This window comes from Vipera berus (assembly GCF_964194415.1).
Source record: "Vipera berus genome assembly, chromosome: 1".
NCBI lineage: Eukaryota > Metazoa > Chordata > Lepidosauria > Squamata > Viperidae > Vipera > Vipera berus.
In genome coordinates this window covers 174181284-174204565 of record NC_138202.1, presented here as the reverse complement: position 1 = coordinate 174204565, position 23282 = coordinate 174181284, and the positions used below count along the sequence as shown (strand labels likewise).

At 36.5% G+C, this 23282-nt stretch overlaps 1 protein-coding gene across 1 annotated transcript in view; it reads right to left on the bottom strand.

Moving 5' to 3' along the window:
- PLCL1 (phospholipase C like 1 (inactive)) overlaps positions 1–23282 on the bottom strand; it is a gene marked incomplete at its 5' end in the record, with an annotated part of 213301 nt that overhangs the window by 55108 nt on the left and 134911 nt on the right. The window contains one exon of the mRNA XM_081329954.1: positions 3421–5886. Within this exon, the coding sequence (XP_081186080.1) occupies positions 3421–5886 (2466 nt within the window). The remainder of the gene's footprint in view (positions 1–3420; positions 5887–23282) is intronic.

Genomic DNA, 23282 nt, shown 5'->3' with positions numbered 1-23282 from the left:
CACCTTCCAATGGCGACATTTCCTGGATTGGAAGGTCCTTCATACAGTCATATATTCTTTAGTTAACTCCTGTCCTGACTACTAGTAACTAGAGTACCCTATATGGGACTAGCCTTGAAAATCATTCAGAAGTTACAGGTGGTCCAGAATGCAGCAGTGGGAATAGTTACAGACACTCTCCATTTTACACAGGTTGACTCTGTGGGCTGCATTGGTTGCTGGTGATCTTCAAGATGCATTTCAAGAAGTTGGTTGTCACTTATAAAGCCCTTCATAACTTCATAACTTCCTATAGGATCAACTTTCTCCTGTTGTCAGATAGTAAGATATGCCTGAGTTGAGATAGTCTTGGTACAAACTGTAAATCAATGTCTCTTCTGAAGATCTAGGCCAGGGGTGGGGAACCTTGGCTCTTTTATGACTCATAAAAGAGCCAAGGTTCCCCACCTCTGATCTAGGCAATCTAGCTTTCTCTGGCTTTAAGATGCTATGAAACTGCATTCCCCCTGAAGGGCATACAAGCCTGACCAAGTTATGCTTTTATAAAGATCTAAAAATCTAGCTCTTCCAGGGGACTCTGGAATAGAGTATGATCTGCTATCTGATACTGGATTTTTGTCTTATAATTGTGACTGAATTTATTTGCAATTCCCCCTCCAAACATATTACTACATATTATTTCTTTAGGTTGCTTATCTATTTTTGTTATTATTGTTTTTAATCCTAAAGTGTAAGCTGCATAGAATTTCTATATTTCTGTACAATGCAATATACATTGTAATACAACATATGAAATCACCCATTATTCATATCGTAACAGCATAGCTCTATCAAGATATATAATGTTAAAACTGAAGAAGAAATGGCACAAAAGAAAAAAAATGCAAAAGTTTTTTTTTCCCCAAGCATAAATAAACTTATCAAAAATCTGCTGAGCCAGCCAAAAACCCTAAAAGTATTGTCTCAGCCAATACTTAAGGTGGCAGATTCTTTTAATTCTATCCAAAGTATTGGGAATAGAAGAAAGCAATTACAATAGAATCTTAATACATTTGAATTAAATCATTTCAGAGGGAGAGAGGACAGAATCAATGCAAAACTGAACACTAAAACAACAAACCTCAAAACTTTATCATTATTTTGCAGCAGGAACTGAAGTATTCTCATTACATCTGGCAAATGTAATAATTGTTTTTTGCAGCCTTTTAAGCCAGGACTGTTGTCTCATGGGTCCCATGTGTCCAGAGAGAAGGGCTGGGAGAAAATACCTGAGTACTGGAACAGCTTTTTTGCTTGCTCAATTTGAAAATCACTACTTTACTATTTCTACTGCTGTTGTTTCTCAGTGAAAAGGAACACCTTCATTTTGGAATGATTTCTTTCCAAATCCTTATCCAGATAGTATTTGATTAACACTCACACAGACAAAAAAACACATCTTGGTTTCAAGAAAAAAAGTCTGTGTTATCAGTATAAAGAAGCACAGAAATTACCGTAATCTGTGCTTTAGTGGACATCAAGATTCAAGTTTAGAAATGGTCCATATAACACCATTAGCATAGCAATGAAATAAGATGGGGCAAAGGATATATCCTTGCTTAACGCCTGTTTGCATGCAAATTAAGGGTGTGAGAATGGCAGAATGTTACATTGGACTGGAGTAAGATATCTTCACAGAACATAATGATTAGCTGTTATTCATGATTGCCAATAGAGGAAAGAAGCTGGTTTTGCCTCAGGAAAAATTGAATAGAAATCTGTTTTCAGGTGAATAAAACAGCATTTTTTTCAAAATGTCGATGTGTTTCTTCCAGATCAAAAAGCCTCACTTAAAACCAGTTTGTTCCACAATTAAAATCTTTTCTTGAGACAGTTAATATTCAGTTTTACATAAAAATTCTTAATGTATCATTTATCAGTAGGCATACTGGGTTAGATGTCAACCTTTTTAATGATTGCGATGGTTACAGATCATTTCCACACTTTAGCCGTCTCGATCTACAGAACAATACATTTTCTACCCAGAAGAATACTTCACGCTTGCATGATTTAATCCCTTACTTTCCATATTGGAAGTGAAAAGCTTTAATTGCATTCCCTTAATGCAATGATTTTGTATTTGTTCTGATGCTATTATCACTAATAAGTCAGGAACGCTTATCATACTCCACTGGCTCCTCCTCTGTACTAGGTATGCAGAGTTTATATCCCCACCTCTCCTACTGTATGAATTGGTCAAATGCGGAAATTAGCTGCTTCTTACTTTCCAATCTCTCACTAAAAATTTCCAGGAAAGTAGCAATGCCACCACCAGGAGGTGTGGGGCCTGGTGACCATTTTGCAGAGGGATTCCCAAAACAGCCTTAACAGTCTGTCATGAATCTGTCTTGTTATTTGTTTTATATTGTGTGTCACATTGCTATTTTTTATTTGGTCTCCAATCATAAATCACTGAAGTCTACATACTGTGGGAGAACAAAAAATATTTATCAGTAACTGAACATATTACTAATATATTTGCTCTTGTGATGGGAAATGTTCCATGACTCTCCTACAAGTAAAGCCTTGTTTTCTAAATATCTTGAAAATGAAAAATTAAGAGGAAACAGCTTATCTAAACAATTGAATTGATGCTTTAAAAAGACACTTATACGTGCAAGTTCATGTATAACTGAGGGCGAGCTTGGGAAGAAGATAAAAGTTCAGAAGAGTTTAATATTACAAACTTGATTACATAAAAATAATCTCACTGTATTTAGCGGGGATTTATTTTTAAATAAGTGCAGGTTTATGGTTGTTTCGTGGATTCCTAAGTATAATAATATTTTCTGAGTAGCAGAAGTAGATCTGCAGTTAGTAATATTTTCTACTTTCTAGAGTTCTGAATTCATGGGACAGCACCAAATTTTATGAATTTGTCTGTCTCTTCCTCCCTCCCTCCCAATCCCGCCCTCTCTCTCACTCACAGAATTGTATTATCCAGCACTGTATATGTGCATCCTCCCTTCCAGAAAAATGGGAAGGCTATTATAAGAATTATATATAGAAGTGTACAAACAATGCATCTCAAATAATAGTGCAGTTTCATTGTAATCTAATTTCTCAACCAGAGGAGCACTTAAAAAAAACAAAAACTAGCTCATTGTTGTAGAAAAATTCAGGAGAGTAAGAATAACATAGAGAAATTGGAAGCCTCCAACTTCAAGGCAAGCAAAAAAATCCTAAGCTTCAGTTTTTTGACCCTATAAAGACAGAAACTGTAGACAGCAATTTCTTTGAATTTACTAATGGTGATTATAATCCTGGCTATTAAAAAAAAACCTAACAACCAGGAATAGCACCAATATTTGTATTTCATGTGATAGTTTGTTAAACCAAGCTTTCAATTATTAAAATAAAAAAACCCTCAGTTTTCCTTACCTGCATGTTCTCCCTCAGGTCAGTTGCTTCTCTCAGTGGGTGTACTGCGAGCTTAAAGATATCATCTATAATCTTAAGGCTTGTGTTCCTCAGCATAGTATAGTCTCTAGTTTTCATTCTTATTCTAGCCGACAAGTTACGCTTTTGGGCCTTCCCTCCACCGCTCCGGTTAGTTATTGCAATGTGCACAAAAAGTGTAACATGCTCCATGATGTCCCCTACAAAGGAGCGCAGAGGTACATGTCGATAGCCTGACTGTAAACATTCCAGGGGAATCGTATATTGGCCTATGAATTCATCACCAATATAATCATCATCCAAGACTACAAAGCGGATCATGGCAAGCTCTGGCAAGTTGATCTCAAACTCAAAACTCTCATCAAAAATAGGATTATCACTGTTCTGCTGAACAGTTTTAGTCCTCTGCTCTGTACAGTCTGCGGGAATCCCATGGATTTCTAGACACACATAAGGATCTATGACGTCCCCTTTGGCACAGGCTCCTTTGGGCTTTGGAAAGTTTTGTCCACTGATGATTTTGACATGTAAAACTTGTGGGGAAGCCCCTGGGACGATGCCTTTTGTGTTTGCACTGAAGTAAGACACCTCTTCTCGCATAACAGAAGGTCGAAGGACGTAACCACAACCCCCATTCTGTAGAAACCATCCAGTATGTAAATCCATCATTGGCCCAGGTGTTTGATAATTCATTGCCACTATCTGGCAACCACAGTTCCAAAAGTCTTGTGGGTTTACATTACTGGAATCTATTCTCATGGCACTTGGATATATTCGAGACAGAAATCTCTTATTATAATTGACAAAGTCTTCTGGACATTCATTTGCAATTTTACTGGCTTCTCCTTCACTGAAAGAACACATTTCCCAATAATTCTGATTTTTCATTGAGTTCTCAAAATCCTTGAATTGGACTGATTTACATACAGTTACAAGATCAGAAAGCTCTTTGCATAGCCAGGACATTTTTGGGTCCCCTAAATATTCTTCAGACTTTCTGCGAGATATTTCAGCTTCTTCATCTTCATCTGTGATTTCTCCTTCTAATAAATCCTTACCATAAGGCAGTTTCTTTCCTTTGATAATAATTTTCATTTTCAGTTTCTCTGGAGATGGCAGATACGTTTCTGATACTAGTGGTGCATCGGTGTACAGTTTGGTCCCAAAAGTCTTCTTCATATGTTCAGCCATGATTTTCTGCTGCTGTATGGAGCAGTGGTTTTGCAAGCAGAGAATAAGAGGATACTCTGAAGAAACAAAGGCTAATTTGTTGATTACTTCAATTACATATTTAAAGGACAAAGGTGATGCCCTATTATGACAGTTACAAATGATGGGCTCATTATCTGGCCCATCACAAACATCCAGTTCGATACTTCTACAGCTCATCTTCAGTGCCCTGATATAGCCATTGATATCTGCTGGCCCTCGGACCTGGTCTTCTATCAAATAGGTATTGTGAGATGAGTTAATATAATAGTGTGATAAAGACTGGGTCATGTCTTGAACAACCTTCTTGTGTGAGGTATCGAAAATATCACATTCTGGAGACAACAAATATTGTGTAAATCCATCGATTGCAAGGAAACCCTTCAACTGCCCTTCCTGTGAAAATTCATATCTACGAATGATATCAAGGCAAATGTCCTCGGTGATACCTGCAACCCCTTGCTCAGCTTCTAAAAAAAGCATAAGGTCCTTGGCATCTACATACTCTTTGTTTTTAGATATTTGTACTAGCAAAAAATAAACTTCAGGTCTTGTACAAAGCTCCGTGTATGCTTCACAAAATTCTTCTTTTGTTACACGAGTTGTTAGTTTCTCTTTGCTCCTTTGAATCTCCTTAAATTTTAATCTGATTTTGGACTCTTTTAAGGCCGGGTTCAGCTGTTTTATTAATTCTACAACTGTGTCCTCCAACATAATCCCATTGCCTTCAACATCTGCAGCTTCAAATACAGAGGTAAGCCAAGCAAACCGTGGAGTATTTTGGCTACTCTCTATCAAATCCAAACATTGCTTAGTACGAGAAACCAGGTACTGTAAACCCGATACCCAAATGTTGGCCACGTCTGCTGAATTGGCAACTAAGTCTAGGGATTCATAATTTTCTCCGTGAATTATGGAGAAGGCACAGTCTTCCGAAATCTGATCCGCAAGTCCATTGTTTCTGAATGTTTCTGTGTTCTTCCCTAGTCTGATCTCTTTAATCGCAGAAATATCAAGTTTTGCCTTCTCTGAATCCTTTTTAGAGGGTTCCCAGCGAAGTGCCTGCAAATCAGGGTCAAGAGTAAAAAATCTATTATAAATACGAGAGTTTTGCCGGACTTTCTTCAGTTCACAGCCAGCTTGCATGAAGCTGATGCAGTCACTTGCACTACTTATTTTCTTTTCTGAGGGCATGCTGCTGAAGGAGACTGTTTTCTTGCGTCCACATTTTGAAGGATCCTGTCAAGGAAAAGGAAAAAAAAAGTCAATACTTTCTGATCTCATGACAAGCTACAAATAAAATACAAAATAGAAAGGTGACAATCATAGTAAACAAAAAAAAATCACGGCTGGCAACTGATATATGAACAATAGTTCATTTTTAGGCTAAGTGTTTTACTGTACTGTAAATCATTATTGTAGCATCATCACACAGATAGTCCTCAGGTTATGACAGCAATTGGGACTGGGATTGCCCTTGCTAAATAATGCAGTCCTAAAGATTTTTCAGAGTGACTTGCAACCTTCCCCCACTGGCTTCCCTATTGACTTTGCTGGTTAGAAGCTGGCATTGGAAATCACTAATGGTGATCCTGTGGCTCCCTGCAAGGGCATAATAGTGAGCTGGGCACCCAAGCCTGCAGATCATGTTCAAGTGACCTTGGAGACGTTACAATGGCCAGAACTTCAAGAACCAGTGATACCCCCATTTTTTTCAGCACCATTGAAACTCTCAATGTTCACTGAAAATGGACATAAACCAAGGACTACCCATATTGAAACTAATGGGACCTATGGATTCAAACTATACACACACACACACACACACACACACACACACACACATATAGATAGATAGAAAGATAGATAGATAGATAGATAGATATAGATAGATAGATAGATATATAGATATATATATAGATATATATATATATAAATTATACAAAGGGCAAAGAGTTAACACTGAAGCACAAATGAAATGACGGACAGCTGGCGGGTTTAGGAACTGAAGTGTCCCATCCAAATAATTATAGTACACCTTGCTGTGTGGTTATCTGTATTTCTAATACTAAGTATTCAGTGCAGTAATTTGTTAACCAGCTATTCTACTGGCTATTAACCATATCCTATGTTCCAGATTATTTTGGCTTTATCTGTATTTTGGAGAATATATTATCCATAAGGGGAAAAGGAATTTGGTATTTAGTTATGGTAGTGAGAGATAGAATTAGTGTGTGATTTTGTAAAATTGTGTTCATCATTTTATGTATGAATATTGATTCCCAGTTTATAATGCCTAATCAATGGAAACCTGGACATCATAAATAAATACCGCATTTAAAAAGATGTAGTTCAATGAATTTGAATTAGAACTCTTTTTCTTTATTTGATACCTTTCCAGCATTTCCCATGGAAATAAGTTACTTGGCATCTGCTTTAGGAAGTCACTATGCAGTTTTTGAAAAATGTAATATTTTGCTTTCACTCATCTGATTGTGTGCTTCCTACTTTAAAACAAGATGCCAAGGAAATAGTGTGGCACATCTTTAAATTTGCTACCTTTTGTTATAGGGGATGTCAGCGTCATAAAACTGCTTAAATTTAAAAGGAAGAGAGCAAGAAAGAAACATCTCTGATATTCTTTCCCAAAATAAAAAGCCTTGGCCCCAGGAGATGGCAAAGAAATTCTTCAGACCTTTGGAGAGTGAGAAGAAAATGACCTTGGGATATAACTGAGAAAACAGGAGCTTCAAACTGTGGAGCACTTCAGTAGGTGGGTGAGGTTGTGCGTTGCACATTAGAGGAATGCCATTTGTTCTGAAGCTTTTGGAAAGCAAGACACTGGCACAGCAACTCTATGGAGTGCAGCTGTAAGTTTATAAGCCCTCCCATATAAGACTTGGAAGACAGGTGGAAGAGCAGAGACTACACAGTAGTCAGACTAGGGACGGATGAGTGCAGGGGGAAAAATGTGTTTCCCCCCCCCCCAGCTATTTATGGACAAGGTATTTCACAGCAACTCTGGTAACACTGGGTGAAGCCTTTACTGGAGAATCCATAAGATCATCCAGTATGTAGCAGGATTTAACACTGTTGTTGCTTTTGACAATCCAAAGCACCACCTTTTTAAAGAAAAAGGAATAACCAATGGGGAAAAGCAGTGGAACTTGATTGTAAGCTTCTCCTTGGGGTGATAGTAGAATTCCTCATGGGGATAAAGAGAAAACATTGCATGAGAATAGATGAATTTTTTTAAAAAAAGAAACCTTACAATTGTTTCTCAGTGTTCACTTTGATAATCACTCTACAAGTAGTGCAAGATGGACAATCCAGTGTTCATTTTTTAAAAATAAAATGCCAAGGCATGCACAAAAAAGTACTTTAAGTTATTTATATTTTTGCCAGTTCAGTTAAAAATTTGCCCAACAGAAAACAAAGAAAAGCTGAACACATTTATATATGAAATGCAAATATGTGAACACAGCTTCTTCCACAGAAAATACAGAATATCAGTACTTTACGTCTATTGTAATGAACCAGGGGGAGGGAGGGGGAAAATATAGAAGTGGTTGATGTGTACAGTATTTTTATTTTGTTCATTAGTACATATAACCTATTTACATTCTCAGTCATTAATGAAATTGATGAGATTTATTTTATACTTAAACAAATTCTGTACTTAAGTAAATTTAGGATTAGTGTTTTCCATATTCCTGAGATGTTTCTTGGGATAGTCCAGATTATAAAAGAGCTTCCTGCCAAAAAGCATTGGATAAGTACCTGTCTTTACTTGTCTCATTTAATTTGTTTAACATTGATAGGGAAAGTAGCCAATAAGTTGTGAGGAAATGTGATAGTTACCCACGATCACTATTGTCTGGAGGATCCAATCTGGGATGATCACTGGGACCAGAGGTTAATCTGCTGGTTGATCCAGATTGGATCCTGAAAAATTATCCTGGGACACATATATTTGCCTTCATTCATGACTATCATCTGAAGCTCACATTCCTTAAAATGTAGCAAGTGAGGCAAAATGATTCAGATAATGCAGTCAGATAATGAGCTGCTGACTCAGCACTGGAGAGTTTCTTAATTATTTGAATAATTACATTTTTGGCTGAAGCTTGGCATAAGCTTAATCAATGAAGACACAGTTAATATAGATAAATAAGCGACATTAGTTACTTTGCTTCTATGGTAGTCTAATATATCTGTAATATTATTAGAAACTTTGGTCCTCTCTCCAAGAAAGCATTCTCTGTAGCCAAATTACAGTACTGCTGCTACAGGAATGAATGTAAAGTCAATTTTCTTCAAACAAATTCATACATTCACGTAAATGCAATCTGCAAGTGTAATTCCAGGCCATTTTCATTATCATGCCAAAAGATGTCAGATTTTAATTAAAACATTTAAACTGAAAATTAAATGTCAACAGTGATACAGAGTTGCTGTTAAAGGGATATATCAAGTCAATAACAGTCATTTTGAAAAGGAGCAGAAAACGCAGCCATGCGCTAAGAAAATGGTGAATAGAGGAACACAGTATATAGAAGACCAGATTTTAACTGAGAGTTGTAGACTTTGAACATGAAATAAGAAAGCATATTGGTCTGGACTTGCTGGATTTTTATTTCCCCACTTCCATCACTAACAAAACTTATCCTTTAAAAAACATTCTAAGAGATCAGAAATTTCCTAGAGCAGCACCTAAATGAATGAAGGGATATCTTTTAAATCGATATATCCCTCTGATTATGTGTATACAGGTAAGTTGCTCATGTGGATAGAATTACACTGAGAGTAGGGCCGTAGCTAAATGATATAGCATATGCTCTGGATAAAGGTAGTCTGAGATCAAATCTTGACATTACTAAATAAACAAGTTATCTTAAGAAAAATTCTCATGAATATCAAGACAAGAAGGAGAAGTCATAGTGAGGATTTCAGGTCCTAAAAAAACCAGTGAACACAAAGCAAATATAGGAAAGAAAAACACATAGATGACAGCTTTAAAGAGTACCATTGTTTCTTTTATGATGTAGAAGTATTAAAGTAGAACTTGGAAGTAAACCTCACGCTTAATGTATGTATGGTGGACCTGTGTATCTTTTCCTTTGAATTCAAGCCAAGTAAAATACACTATTCTAACTATAATACTTATGCTATAACACTCCACAAAATTTTAAGTGGGAAGCAGCGACTCTGGCAACCAAAGAATCAATGCTAGGTACATTCCATTTTCCCAAGATTACCTTGAGGAAAAACCAAGTGCACCATGTTTAATTATAGGGGAACAACTCTATAACTTTTCCAAAAAGGCACTTTATTTAAGGAAGAGAGATCATTTGCCCATTTATTTTGGAGCCAGGAAGAATTGTTACAAGGGATTAGCTGCATTTTCTGGTTCTTCCATAGATACTGCTTGCTTCGTCCACTTTATGTATTCTGATGGATAATAAATATTATTAATACATGCTTGCTCCTGGAATGTGTTCTGATGGCAATCTAGTAAACAGCTAATCAAACAGAAAGTTCTAGAAATAATAACATCACATTTCATGTTTATCCAGACTACAGTAGCCAAAATTCTTGAACTAACTTTTTAGAGGCTCTGCTCAAGCTGCATTGTGCAGTATTTATCATTATTATCATGATCCCTTTTATTATTATACAATTTTAATCTCCAAGAGACCACAAAGTATATTTTGAGAACTCTACATGTAACTTCTCAGGCAAATCCCAGCATTAAAACAGATGCAACAGGGATTTTCCACAGCTTAGTGCTTGCTTTGTTCACGTCAAACTCTGCTGGCACCCTCAGTAAATTGTTCCCAAAGGATAAGCCTATACATTTCCTGCATTTCTCAGAACTCAATTTATTAGTAAATCAACTTTTCTTTCTTTTCATCACATCTAAGGATGAAGTAGGTTAAAAAAAACCTAGACAGCTACGGTACAATCCTATGCCCACTTTCATGATGAGGCTGAATTCCAAACAGATAGAGTTATGCTATTATTTTATTTAAAAAGGAGTAGCACACAGGGCAGGATCCAAAAATCTGTATGGTGTATGCTTTCTAAATATAGTTGTGGCTCTGGGAACCTAGGTTAATAAACATGTAACACAGTCCTGTCTAAGAAAAACAACCCTCTCTTAAAAAGTGGTGGAAGAGATTCAGAAGTTGGGGGTCCTTCATCACTGGAACCTTTTAAGAAGAGACTGGACAGCCACTTGTCTGAAATGACATAGGGCAGTGGTGGCAAACCTATGGCACGCGTGCCAGAGGTGGCACTCAGAGCCCTCTCTGTGGGCACACACACTGTCACCCCAGTCCCACCTTCCCTCCCAGCCCCCTCCTCACTAGCAGCCCCCCAGAGAAGAGTTACCCCCAGGTGCGGCCCATGTGGAGCAGCACAGCCAAGGACATGGCAGCTGGGCAGTAGGGACAAGACTCTGCCATCATGCCCCATCGCACACACTTGATGCTGCAAGGTGCGGGTGGAGGGCATGGCCACCATGGCGCTGCAGGGCCACCTGTGCAATCTGCTGTGGCAGGCCATGGAGGCGGTGGGTGGCCTGCAGGCAGGTGAGGCGGGGCAGAGCAGGGGGCAGGGCGGTTTGGGGGGACTCGGCCTTTAAAAGGTTTGCCATCATTGGCATAGGGTCTCCTGTTTGAGCAAGAGGTTGAACTAGAAGACCTCCAAGGTCCCTTCCTACTCTGTTCTATTCTATTCTACTCTACAGAGAACTTTTTCAGGTCCCTGTTTGTCAGCAACTATAACCTCATAAGTAACCAAAGAAGAAAAAACTATAAAGTGTTTTCTCATGCTATAGAAAATAGGATAGAAATTCCACCTATCTTCAAATAAATCTCATTAAATTCAAAGGACGTCGTTCTGAATAGAGATGTGCAGGATTGTGCCATAAGGCAAACTCTGGAATTCCATATTGTTTCAGGTCAGAGTGCAACAATATCATTTCATCACTATGAGAATAATACTCTTGAAGAACTGAAATACACAACGCTCAAAAATAGAAACAACAAAACAGCAAACTGATCATACAAAAAGAGATAATTTTAGATTATCTTCCATCCCACTATCAATTATACTATCCCTTAAGTTTTATCATCATGAAAGCAATAATGAGACTATTCTAGCTTGTGCTGAAGATGTGGAATAACTCTGAAGTTTATTTACCAAGAAATCCTGATAAATTATCTAAGGCTATTACAACAGGAAACATTTTAAATGTGTTGATTAAATTATGGGAAATGACTTTGAGTGATCAATATAAATCTCTAATCTCATCTAAGATTTTCTGCAGAAGAAATGCATTTTATTTTCTAGTATCAATTATCAGTGCATCAGACTAATCTTAAAGACAAAACAGATGATGAAAGTAATATGGTTTTATCACAAATTCGGCTGGGCTAGTTGAGCACTGATGTTATGAACAGATCTCCAATATCCATAGACTACCAAACCTTTTGACGATACTGATAAGCAGCGAAAAAAATCTCTGAAAAGATTTGGATTCTAATCATATGAGCGTAAATCCCTCAATGGGTTTCAAGAACGGACTTCAAATCCTGAAGATGAAGCATCTTAACATTAGAGCCAGATGAGTGGTTTTTCTTTTGTTCTATCCTTAGACAAAACTTTAAAATGTTTCCCATAATAGTAGGCTGTAATAATGGGGAACAACACATATGGAGATAATGTGTGATATATTTGCACATGCTCATTAAGAGCAACAAAGAACATATTAAATATAATTTTCTAAACATCTTCTAACAACTGATGGTTAGAACATAGATCACATTGCTGCTTAGGAGACATTGTTGTACATCAAAAAGTTCATAGTCTGCTCATTAAAAAATTATTAGTTGCTTTTTGAAAAAAACCAATCAAACTAAGCAAGTGACATTATTTGCAATATAATATATTATATAAACTGCAGCTATCCACCCCTTTCTTATAAAACCATATAGCCCAACTTGGCACTGATTAGAAGCAAAGGTTAGTGATTTATACAGAATTAACATAGCTTCACTACAAATGCATTATTTGTATGTGATTAATCATCCCAAGTGAACTGACTAATAATGAGGGAATAAAGGTTATTCCAAGAAGTTTCTGCAGAGAAAAAAAGCTACATCTCTGAGATTCTAAATTAACCCACTTCCCTGTTCCTTGGTGATGGTGAAAAATAAATCAGATACCACAATATTATGTAATATTTATTATTAACTCTAACAACACAGACTATCTACTATTTAAATGATTTGTTTGTCTAATAATTGCAAACCACATTTAGCCCTCTTTTTGCTTTTTGCTCCCACGTTAACCTTTGACAACCTTAGTTAACATGAAAGCTATGAAGTGCTCCAAGGCCAACTAATGAGTTTCATAGTTCAATGAGAGTTGATCCAAGCACTTGCCTGTCCTGAGAAAACTTTTTGTCTACTGAACCACACGGTCTCTATTTATTTGTGGTTTTAAATCAAAGGAGAAAGATTGTGTTGAAATTCTCATTCTTTCCCAGGATGTATTTGTGATTTAAATTGTGCCTTCCGGAGATCATTTGGTGCTGCTTTGCCTGGATTGCACCACTTCAAACTTCAGGAGAGGGTTATGAAAAATGTGAAGGCCTTCCTGCACATTGACAAAGGGAAACAGCTTGTCCTTAAGAAATTATAACCCTAGGAATGCTACCTTAATACTCACTAGATTGTTCCATAAATAAAAAATATTACTTTTTTCCAAGTCCAACTATCCAGTTCCTGCCCTAGCAATGTAAGTGTACAACATAGCAGCAGCTATATCACATAATTCTCCATATTGTATTTAGCTAGTCAATGATAAGCTATTGCTTAAACTAAAGTATTGTATCTATTTATCCAAAGTAAAGTTAACACACTATAATAAATCAAGGTCAGTGGAGAACAGCACTCCAATACAACATCTCTAATTGGATAGAGAAAAGTAATCCCCAAACATGTATAAAAATAACTTAAAATTTAAGAAGGTGAATAAATGTATTAAGGTATCTTTTAACAACAGTTTGGAGAGGGCCTAATTAGAATATAACCACATATATCTTCAATCCAATAATGGGCTGTTCATTAATCTGAGCCAATTAGCACAGGTCCCACTCAAGTGCTTTCTAGAAGTGATGATCTTAATGTACTTTATTATAATAAAGCATTATAAATAATTTGATGTCGACACACAAGAAACCCATTAGTGTGAATAAACTGCTAATTAATTAAAACTATGCTTTGATAATTGAGCAATACTGTCTACCTATTATTATTTACAATAAATTTTACATCAACAAATAATCAAAAATAACATGCAAATCTGAAAGGAGGGAGGGAGGGGGAAGGAAGGAAGGAAGGAAGGAAGGAAGGAAGGAAGGAAGGAAGGAAGGAAGGAAGGAAGGAAGGAAGGAAGGAAGGAAGGAAGGAAGGAAGGAAGGAAGGAATTTCAGAGTATTTTTCTCCCAAATAATAAGCATATTGTCTATCAAATAAATGTAACTGAAATCCAAGTTAAAGGTATAATCAAAATAGGTATGTATTAGGTATTTTAGCTTTTCTGTCCCTTTATCTTGGAAAATTACAATTTCTACATTAATATAAACTGTGAGATTTTAAATATATAAAATGTATGTATTTATTTGAAGGCTGGGCAGTTCACATATTACATGAAGTCTTAAAACACCTTTGTTATGAAGTCCGGAGACCAAAAGACCATACCATTAATTCTCAAAATGGCAGAATAACTTTCTGCTAATGCTAAGTATGAAATAAAGAGAAATACATGCATTTAGTTCTGATGGGCTTAAATCTGCCCAGTTCCAATACTATAAATATGATTCGTCATTATGTCTTCTCTAAACCTTATTCACGAATGTGTGAATATGTTTATTTCTAAGATAGAGAGTTTACTTAAGTAATAATGTTTTCTATAAAGTCCATATCTTGAAATGGTTTCCTGAACCACACAACGGAATACCCTCTTGAATTTTGTAAGATAAAAGATGTGGAATGCTAGTCTCAATACATACACAAATATTTAAGAAAAAGACAAACTTAACAGCTGCAGTGATACATTTAAAAACTGTGGCAAAAAAAATCATAAAAGTGGAGCAAAACTCAATTAACAACTATCTTGCTTATCAACTGAAATTTTGGGCTCAATTGTGGTGATAAGTTGAAGACTACCTGTAGTCCCATTGAGGACTATATGCTCAGTGCAGTTAGACAGTGAACTGTGGATTCATCTGGTGGTGGTACTATCTATCTATCTTACCAAGAAAGAAGCTGTGGTCTTGTCAAATGCCTTACTGGTGTCCAAGTAAACTATATCCATATCATTTCTCTCATCCACTAATTTAATTTTATCAAAAATGGCAATAAGGTTTCTGTGGCACAGTCTGTTTTTAACAAACCCATGCTGGCTTCTAGTGATCGTTTTGTTCATTTATAGATGCTCACCAATCTGCTGTTTTGATTATCTTTTCCAGAATTTCCAGCTGATTGATCTTAAGTTTCCTGGATCCATTTTTTCCCTCCACATCAGCTCTTTTCCAGTCCTCTAGCAGTTCCCTTGTGCTCCAGGAGCTCTGAAAGATTTTGTTCAGTGGTTTCGAGATCACACATCTGCCAGCTCCTTCAGTACTCTGAGATGTAAACCATCTGGTCCTGGTGATTTGAACTTGGTTAAAGTGGATATGTGTTGTTTTATCTATGTTGACCTGCATTCCTGGTCTGTCTGCTACCATGCTGCTTTTAATAGTTGAGCTATTCTTTGCTTTTGCATAAAGACAAATGGAAGGGAGCCATTAAGTTATCCCTGCTGCCTATTACTTTTTGCCATCTTCTTCTATTAGAGACTGATTATTTCATTGATTTTTTTTTCTTGTTCCTTACACATTGAAAGAAACATTTTTTGTTAAAGTTTTGGCATTTTTTGCAAGTCTTAGTTCATTCAGTCGTGGCCTTCCTGATACCATAACTGAAGATTCTGGATATTGTTTTAGTTACATGTCCCTGATCCCATTTTTTGCACTTGTCTTTTTTTTGTCAGAAAATTCTTTGTGCAACAATGCTGATCTCGTCTGGTGTCTTTTGATATGTATGAGATGTGCTGTAGCTGCACTCAGAGATAGTTCTGAAGTAAAAAGTAAACAATTTTATTGAGTTTAGAATTATATACAACATTACTTCCAGTGCTTTTTTTGTAAAAGAAAAAGGTGCCGGAACTCACACATGTCATACAACCCACCTTGCCTATCCTAAAAGGTTCCATCCAAAAAGGTGCTGGAACTCCGTTCTGGGCGTTCTATGAGAAAAAAAGCCCTGCTTATTTCAGTATACAGTACATCTCTGATGGAGTTACATTGCAAAGAGCTGTTTCTGAGAGCTGTGTGGGAGAAGCTTCTATCATGTTGAAATATACGTTATTCCGGGAGTAGCACCAAAACCCTCCCTGAATAAACTCAGTTGTAACACTGTAACACTGATTCTCCTGTTAGAGAAACCACTGAGTACAAACCTCTCAAAATTCCAGTCTAATATGATTCTATGCATATTGCCGGAAAGTGCCGGAACTCACATACATCATACAACCTGCCTTGCCTACCCTACAAGGTTTACCTTTGTAGTTGAAAAAAAAACCCTTCAATTTTTAGTGTATCTAAAAGATGAGGATTTTGTTCAAGGCAACTCTGGAAAATCCGTTGAAAAAAGGTGCCGGAACTCCTTTCTGGTGCGTTCTATGACAAAAAAAAAAGGCCCCACATATTGCTAATACTAAGTAAGGAAGTTCATATGTAGCGAAAACTCAAGTTTAAGTGTAACAGATTTGTATAAAATAAACTGAATGTACTTTCTGCTCCTTCCACTCTTTGAAAGATCTAATAACTTTTTGTTTCCATATTTACTTTTGGCTCTCTTTCTTACATCCTTTAAACAAAAGGTTCAGAGTTCCTGTGCAAAAAGTAACAATCCCACTAGAAGTCAATGAGAGCACATCACATGTTTTTCCCATGAATTCTTTTTATTATTTCATACGTGCTGACTTATGGACAATTTCTATGGGAGCTAAATATCCTTACAAGACTTCCACTGAAATTTAGAAGGGCTGCCTTGCAGCAAGCGGTTTATTTGATGAAGAATATGCTTATTGATTTTGTCATTCTCGGCAGTCTCTGTACACTGTGCTCAACATCTGGGCTAAAGTTCAGATCAGCCACAGATTATCCAGAAACCTTTTGAAATGTCACCCACCATTTACTTTAATTTGCAAGAGAAAACAAATCTGTTTTCCCATAAACCTCTCACAAAATTTTGGAAGTGAACTCTGAAAAACTAATAGAGAGAGCTAGGGGGCCGCTTTCTAGATACAACCCATCTCCATAAAAGCATAATATTCATTTCATTGGAAGGTCTATGTCCACAGCGGCTAATTTATCCAGATCCCATGTACAGATAAAATAAAACAAAGATTTTACAAAATATGCACATTTCGCGTATATGTACAGATGAACCTTTTAAAAATAATTACAACTCAAGTAGAGCTATAATTACCACAGAAAAGAAAACTATACTTAAATGACCAATCTGCTTGAAATATCAGGTCCCTGCTTTTTTCTGTCTTTATATAGCTGCCCATCGTATCAAACAGGATTCTGCACTGTGTTAAAGTATCTACAAAGTTTTTAAGAAGAGACTGGACAGCCATTTGTCTGAAATGGTATAGGGTTTCCTGCCTTAGCAGGGGGTTGGACTAGATGACCTCCAAGGTCCCTTCCAACTTCTTCTTCTTCTTCTTCTTCTTCTTCTTCTTCTTCTTCTTCTTCTTCTTCTTCTTATTATTATTATTATTATTATTATTATTATTATTATTATTATTATTATTATTATTATTATTTATTTATTTATTTATTTATTTAAACTTGTATACCGCCCTATTCCCGTAGGACTCAGGGCGGTTTACAGGGAAAAATTAAAAATACATAACATACAAAGTTAAAATCGATTAAAACTAAGATTAAATTAAGTCCCTGAATTTAAACTAAAACCCCATTAATAAATAATTAAAACCCCTCAGTCTGGGCCAGACAGCTCAAAAAACCAGGTTTTCAAGTCCCTGCGAAATGACCGAAGGTCGGGGGCAGTCCTAAGCTCCGTGGGAAGTTGGTTCCAAAGGGCCTGACCTAGTGGCTCCTGATGTGTGGGAATTAAATTCCCATTTCCTCTTAGCCAGCGTGGCCTTTTCCCGCCATTTTGCCACCTAACTTTGTCTTTTCCTTAATGACTGTGGCCATGTCACATGCCTTATGTTGATTCCATGAGACAAAGAGAATCAAAATAGGTTTTTCTTTATTCTGGTAATGTTTCAGAACTCAAGTAACCTTTCTTTAGAAAAAACAACAACAAGCCCTTGAGCCTGCATTACATCCTTTGGGTCAAATGAGAAGGCATGAAAGAAAATTGAATTTTTTTATTTAACTCTATTAATTAATGCGGGGGGGGGGCAGGAGAGTTCTGCTATGTGGGCTGCTTCTAATTTCCATCTGTAATGGTGTAAAACAGGTAACCTGAAGCACAACTCAATGCTTTACTCTTATTCTTATGTAGGTTACTTTATGCAGTCACATGGCAAATATATCTCTTTTCCAAACATTTCTTGCTAATCTCAAAAACACAGGAAATGAAAACAAACAAAATGAATGCATAGTTATATTAGATACAGCTAGCTGATAAATAGCAACATGTTGGATAGCTTCTTTTCTCCCAAACCTTTCCTTATGTGTCTTCGGCCAAAAATAAAAATAAAAATAAAAAAAGAGAGGAGGAACTCTTTCAAGAGAATCTCTTGGGATCCCTTTTCCTAGTTTCCCATTGTCCTTAATAACCTTCAATCTCATGTCCAAAACATCTTTCTACTGTGCAAATTAGTGTTATTTAATTTATGCAGTCCTGGTAACTGCAAATACGGACAGAAGTAAATATATATATATGCCCTAATAAGCAGGCATATACATAGAATGAAGGCTACTGCTAAGCTTGTAAGCCGCCCTGAGTCTTCGGAGAAGGGTGGGATATAAATGGAATTAAAATAAAAATTATTTATATATATATATATATATATATATATATATATATATATATATATATATATATATATGTATGTATGTATGTATGTATGTATGTATATGTATGTATATATATATGTGTGTGTATATCTATCTATCTATCTATCTATCTATCTATATATATATATCTATCTATATATATATATCTATCTATCTATATATATATATCTATATATATATATATCTATATATATATATATCTATATATATATATATATATATATATATATATATATATATATATATATATATATATATATATATATATATATATATATATATATATATATATATATATATATATATCCTAGGTGCAACTTTCTACCTACTTACTACTGACATCTCTGTAACGCCTTAGTTCTGTTTTTGCACTCAGGTTCTAGGAGTGGCTATTTATATCTTTATTTTTACACTTGGCTGCATTCTGTCATTAATATGATGCCAAACTAAGCTATGCACTGCTTTGTATTGGAAGAGAAGCAAAATGGTCTTTGCCTACTGGGGTTATAATCTTTTCACAAGAAAACAAGCACAGTGCTCTCTAACCTGGATTACCTAGATAATTGTCTAGATAATTTCCCAGATTTCCCTCAGCTAACTCTGACAATTGTGCATAAGATAGTAGAAATACTGCATGGTGAAGCCATATAAAGAGTGGTCTAAAGCAGAAAGACAAACAGGAGGCAAATATAAGGAAAACTGTTCTAGGTTATTAGAAGTTTGTTGGCTCTCACAAGATCATTCATGAGAGGTCATAGGATTTCAGCTGACACTTTGTTAGGTTAATAGACAAAGAGGCATGGGAGATCACAAACCAGGGAGCAGAGGGAAGAGAGAGAGGAATAGTGTGGAAGCAGATTTATAAGAGCTATCCTTGCAATTCTGAGATGTTTCAATAATGCTGCCTTATGGTTACAGACAGGTATGGTCTTTGTGGCTGCCAAAGTTTAGTATGCTCTCATTAATTTCTCATTTATTTTTAACAAGAACTTTCACCAACTCGGTCTTTAGGTCCCTTTTTGGAGATCTTCTGCCCATTAGCCTCTAAAAATGCCAGGAGTCATCTTAAGCAGCATTATCTGGGATACTGATTTCCAAACCAGTCTAAGCATATTATCCAGCGCTGTGGATTTCTTTTCAAATGGGCCTTCATTCCATCTCTCCTCTATTCTAACTCTGAAATTCTGCATGAAATATATCATGGCCAAGTTGGATGCAATGCCCTCTTCAGTCCTGCAGGGTTGTTATAAAAACATCCCTCACAGCAGCACATATTCCCATGAGAGAACAGCTCAAAGAAATACCATGACAGAAATCAAGATGCTTATTTGTCACTTCTTCTATCTGACCAGAACCCTGGCAAACCTTTCCAAGTTGTCAGATTCCCTCTTTCTATTTTATTCAACCCACCTTTCACTAAGATTAATGCTAATCTTAGTGATTGCCATTGTTATCTGGATTCTATTCATATTATTATGTTATATTATGTGATTGTATTTTATGCCTCTTTACTGATACCTAAAATTTTAGGTTCTTTCTCCCATTGAAAGAACTGGGCACAGCTATGAGATTGCAGGAATATTCAGCTGATATATGAAAGTAAAAGTAACTAGGTTCATATTCTTCTGTGATAAGGTTATAATATATCTGAACAGGCAAAGGAGGACATACACAAATGAAAAAGAGAACAAATAGAGCGGGGAGCATACACTAACTGGTTAAATTTCTTGGCATCCAAGACCAAAATGATATTGAAAAACTACTACAAAAAAAGTACTTAGACCTACATGGATCTGAAATTATTTTTTTTCCATCATTAGAAAATCTGGCTGTTCAATTGCAGTACAGGTAGTCCTCAACTTACAACAGTTCATTTAATGATCATTCAAAGTAACAACGGCACTGAAAAAAGTGATTTATGACCATTTTTTACACTCACCACTGTTGCAGCATCCCCATGATCACATCATCAAAATTCAGATGCTTGACAACTGACTCATATTCATGATGGTTGCAGTGTCCTGGGGTCACCTGATCACATTTTGCAACCTTCTAACAAGCAAAGTCAATGGGGAAGCCAGATTCACTTAACAACCGTGTTACTAACTTAACAACTGCAGTGTTTCACCTAACAACTGGGGCAAGAAAAGCCATGAAATGGGGCAAAACTCATTTAACAAATGTCTTGCTTAGCAACATAAATTTTGGGCTCAATAAGTCGAGGACTGGCTGTGTTTTTCAACAAATCATTATTTTCAAGAACATAGGATAGCCTAATAGAGAATCAACAATGCTCTTTTCAGGTTTCACCAAATGTATGACAAGTCATGTGATCTAGAGGTTACGGTGATCATAGACTTGAAGGGACTAGATTGAAGCTGATTGCAGGAATCAGGAAATAAATTAGGTAAATCTAGATTGAAGAGTCCTTTGATCGATGAGGGAAAGAAAGAAGAAGACAATTCACAAGGTCACAACACATGACAGTTTCATTTACTACTGTTACAAATACAGTCCCTGCTCCCAGACACTTAAAGATCCAGGCAATATTTGATCCTAAGACTATGCCTGCTGTACAGAAGACATGAGGACATAAAGGAGGAGATGTCGTTCTTTGGCCAGACTTCTGGTATCCTTACCAGAGAGTGCAGTAATGAGGGTAATAAGGGTCTAGCCATCTTTCTCAACTCTGTTATCTCCACAAGTCCACTGAAAACAATGCTACCACCACACCAATTTTCAGGAAGTTGGCGCTTGCGAAAGCTTACCTTGGCATTACATCTAATATTGAAGTCCATTATTCATGAAGGAAACCATGTTTAAAAGATATGCAGAGTGCCTTTTCCTCACTGTCGGATACTGGGAGCCCCACATGCAATAATGACATCAGCTTGTATCCTACGTCCCATCATCTAGGCAAAAATGGAAGGTGTTTCTGGTTTTATGCAATATATAAAAAGTAATTTCCCTACTTGCAGCCCCTATCATATATGAAAGGCCAATTAATTGCTTTTTTTTCCAACCTTGTTGAAAAAAATACCCTCAAAGGGTATTTAAATTATAACTTCCATAGCCGTCAATACATTTGCTCAAAGTGCCAACATATCCGGGATATTCTGCCATAGCCATCAGATCTCATCTCATCCATACAAATTGCTATTGCAAATGGCAGATATTTTCCCACTGATTGACTGATGACATTGAGGATAGGTGAACTGGGAAGCAAAGTTAGGAGGGACCCACCAAGAGCTTTACTTAACAAGACGTCCACATGATAATCCCCTTTGGAAGCAAGTCAGCACAGACAACACAGGCAGGATAGGAATTGGCACTTCCACTAATTCAAGGACAAGGGATAGCACTTAATTCAGCAGTGAGAGATGCTCACAAGCAGCGGTGTGGGAGAATTCAGAAAGAACACTGAAAATATTGAAAAAGAGCATATGGAGGCAAAGGAAAGGAGGAATAACACAAACAAGCAGATAAAAGATTTTGAGCTTGAAGAGAACAGTCTATAATTTGAAAAAAAATATTGAAATGTACCTAAGAAGGAGCTGTCTCTTCCCCTATTCTACAAACATTTATAAACTAGTTTTCCCCATTGAACTTGTACATCATTTGTTTTCCCCTCCCCTTCTCCCCTCCCCTGCCTTCCCAGGGAATTATTTTTTACTTACAAGCACAGTCCATACTACCTGACACTGAATGCACTGTGCAAATAATGGACTTACCCCACAAAAGATATTTCCTTCCCAAATTTAGTTTTAGAATTTCAGTGAACATACAGTAATGAAGGGGATTATCTTATGTCATTTTCATTTGGAGTAACGGGCTGCTACAGTGTTTAAAAAAATAGAAAAGAATTTATGCAGACATGTAAGGTGAGTTTATGAACTTTTTCTTACTGTGCCATGACTTCTCAAACCAGGAGGCTTTGTGGTCTGTTAAAGAGCCATTTTCACTATCCAATACAGAAAGAAAAGAATATCTCAGCCTCTTCCTACATAGCAGTTAAGGCAAGGCTTAAAATCATTCAGGCTACCTGGATGAAAGACCACTAGAAAATCCCAAGGGAAGTTGAAAAAGCTTCAGAGAAGAGGACAGTGTCAAACCACTTTCGTTTTATGCCACAAAAACTAAGAAAGTAAGCACCAGAGATCTAGTTCTAGATTAGAGACTTCACCTCTATCAATGGTAGTTAGTGGCCTGTTTAGTGTCACAGGTAAAGTGTGGTCTCCGTATCAACAGCAATGACCCAGCTCAGTTTTTGCTGGTGCCTGAAATATCATTTAAATGTGTTTCATTTTATAGCTAAGTTGTCCTTTTGATAACCCCACAATGCAACATGCTCCCTTTCTAATCCTTTCTAAAATTTATATTCTTTCGTGTTCCATGACTTCATTCACAAACCACACAAAAGTATTTTAAAGAATTATGGTACACGGGAAGTGTTATTTGA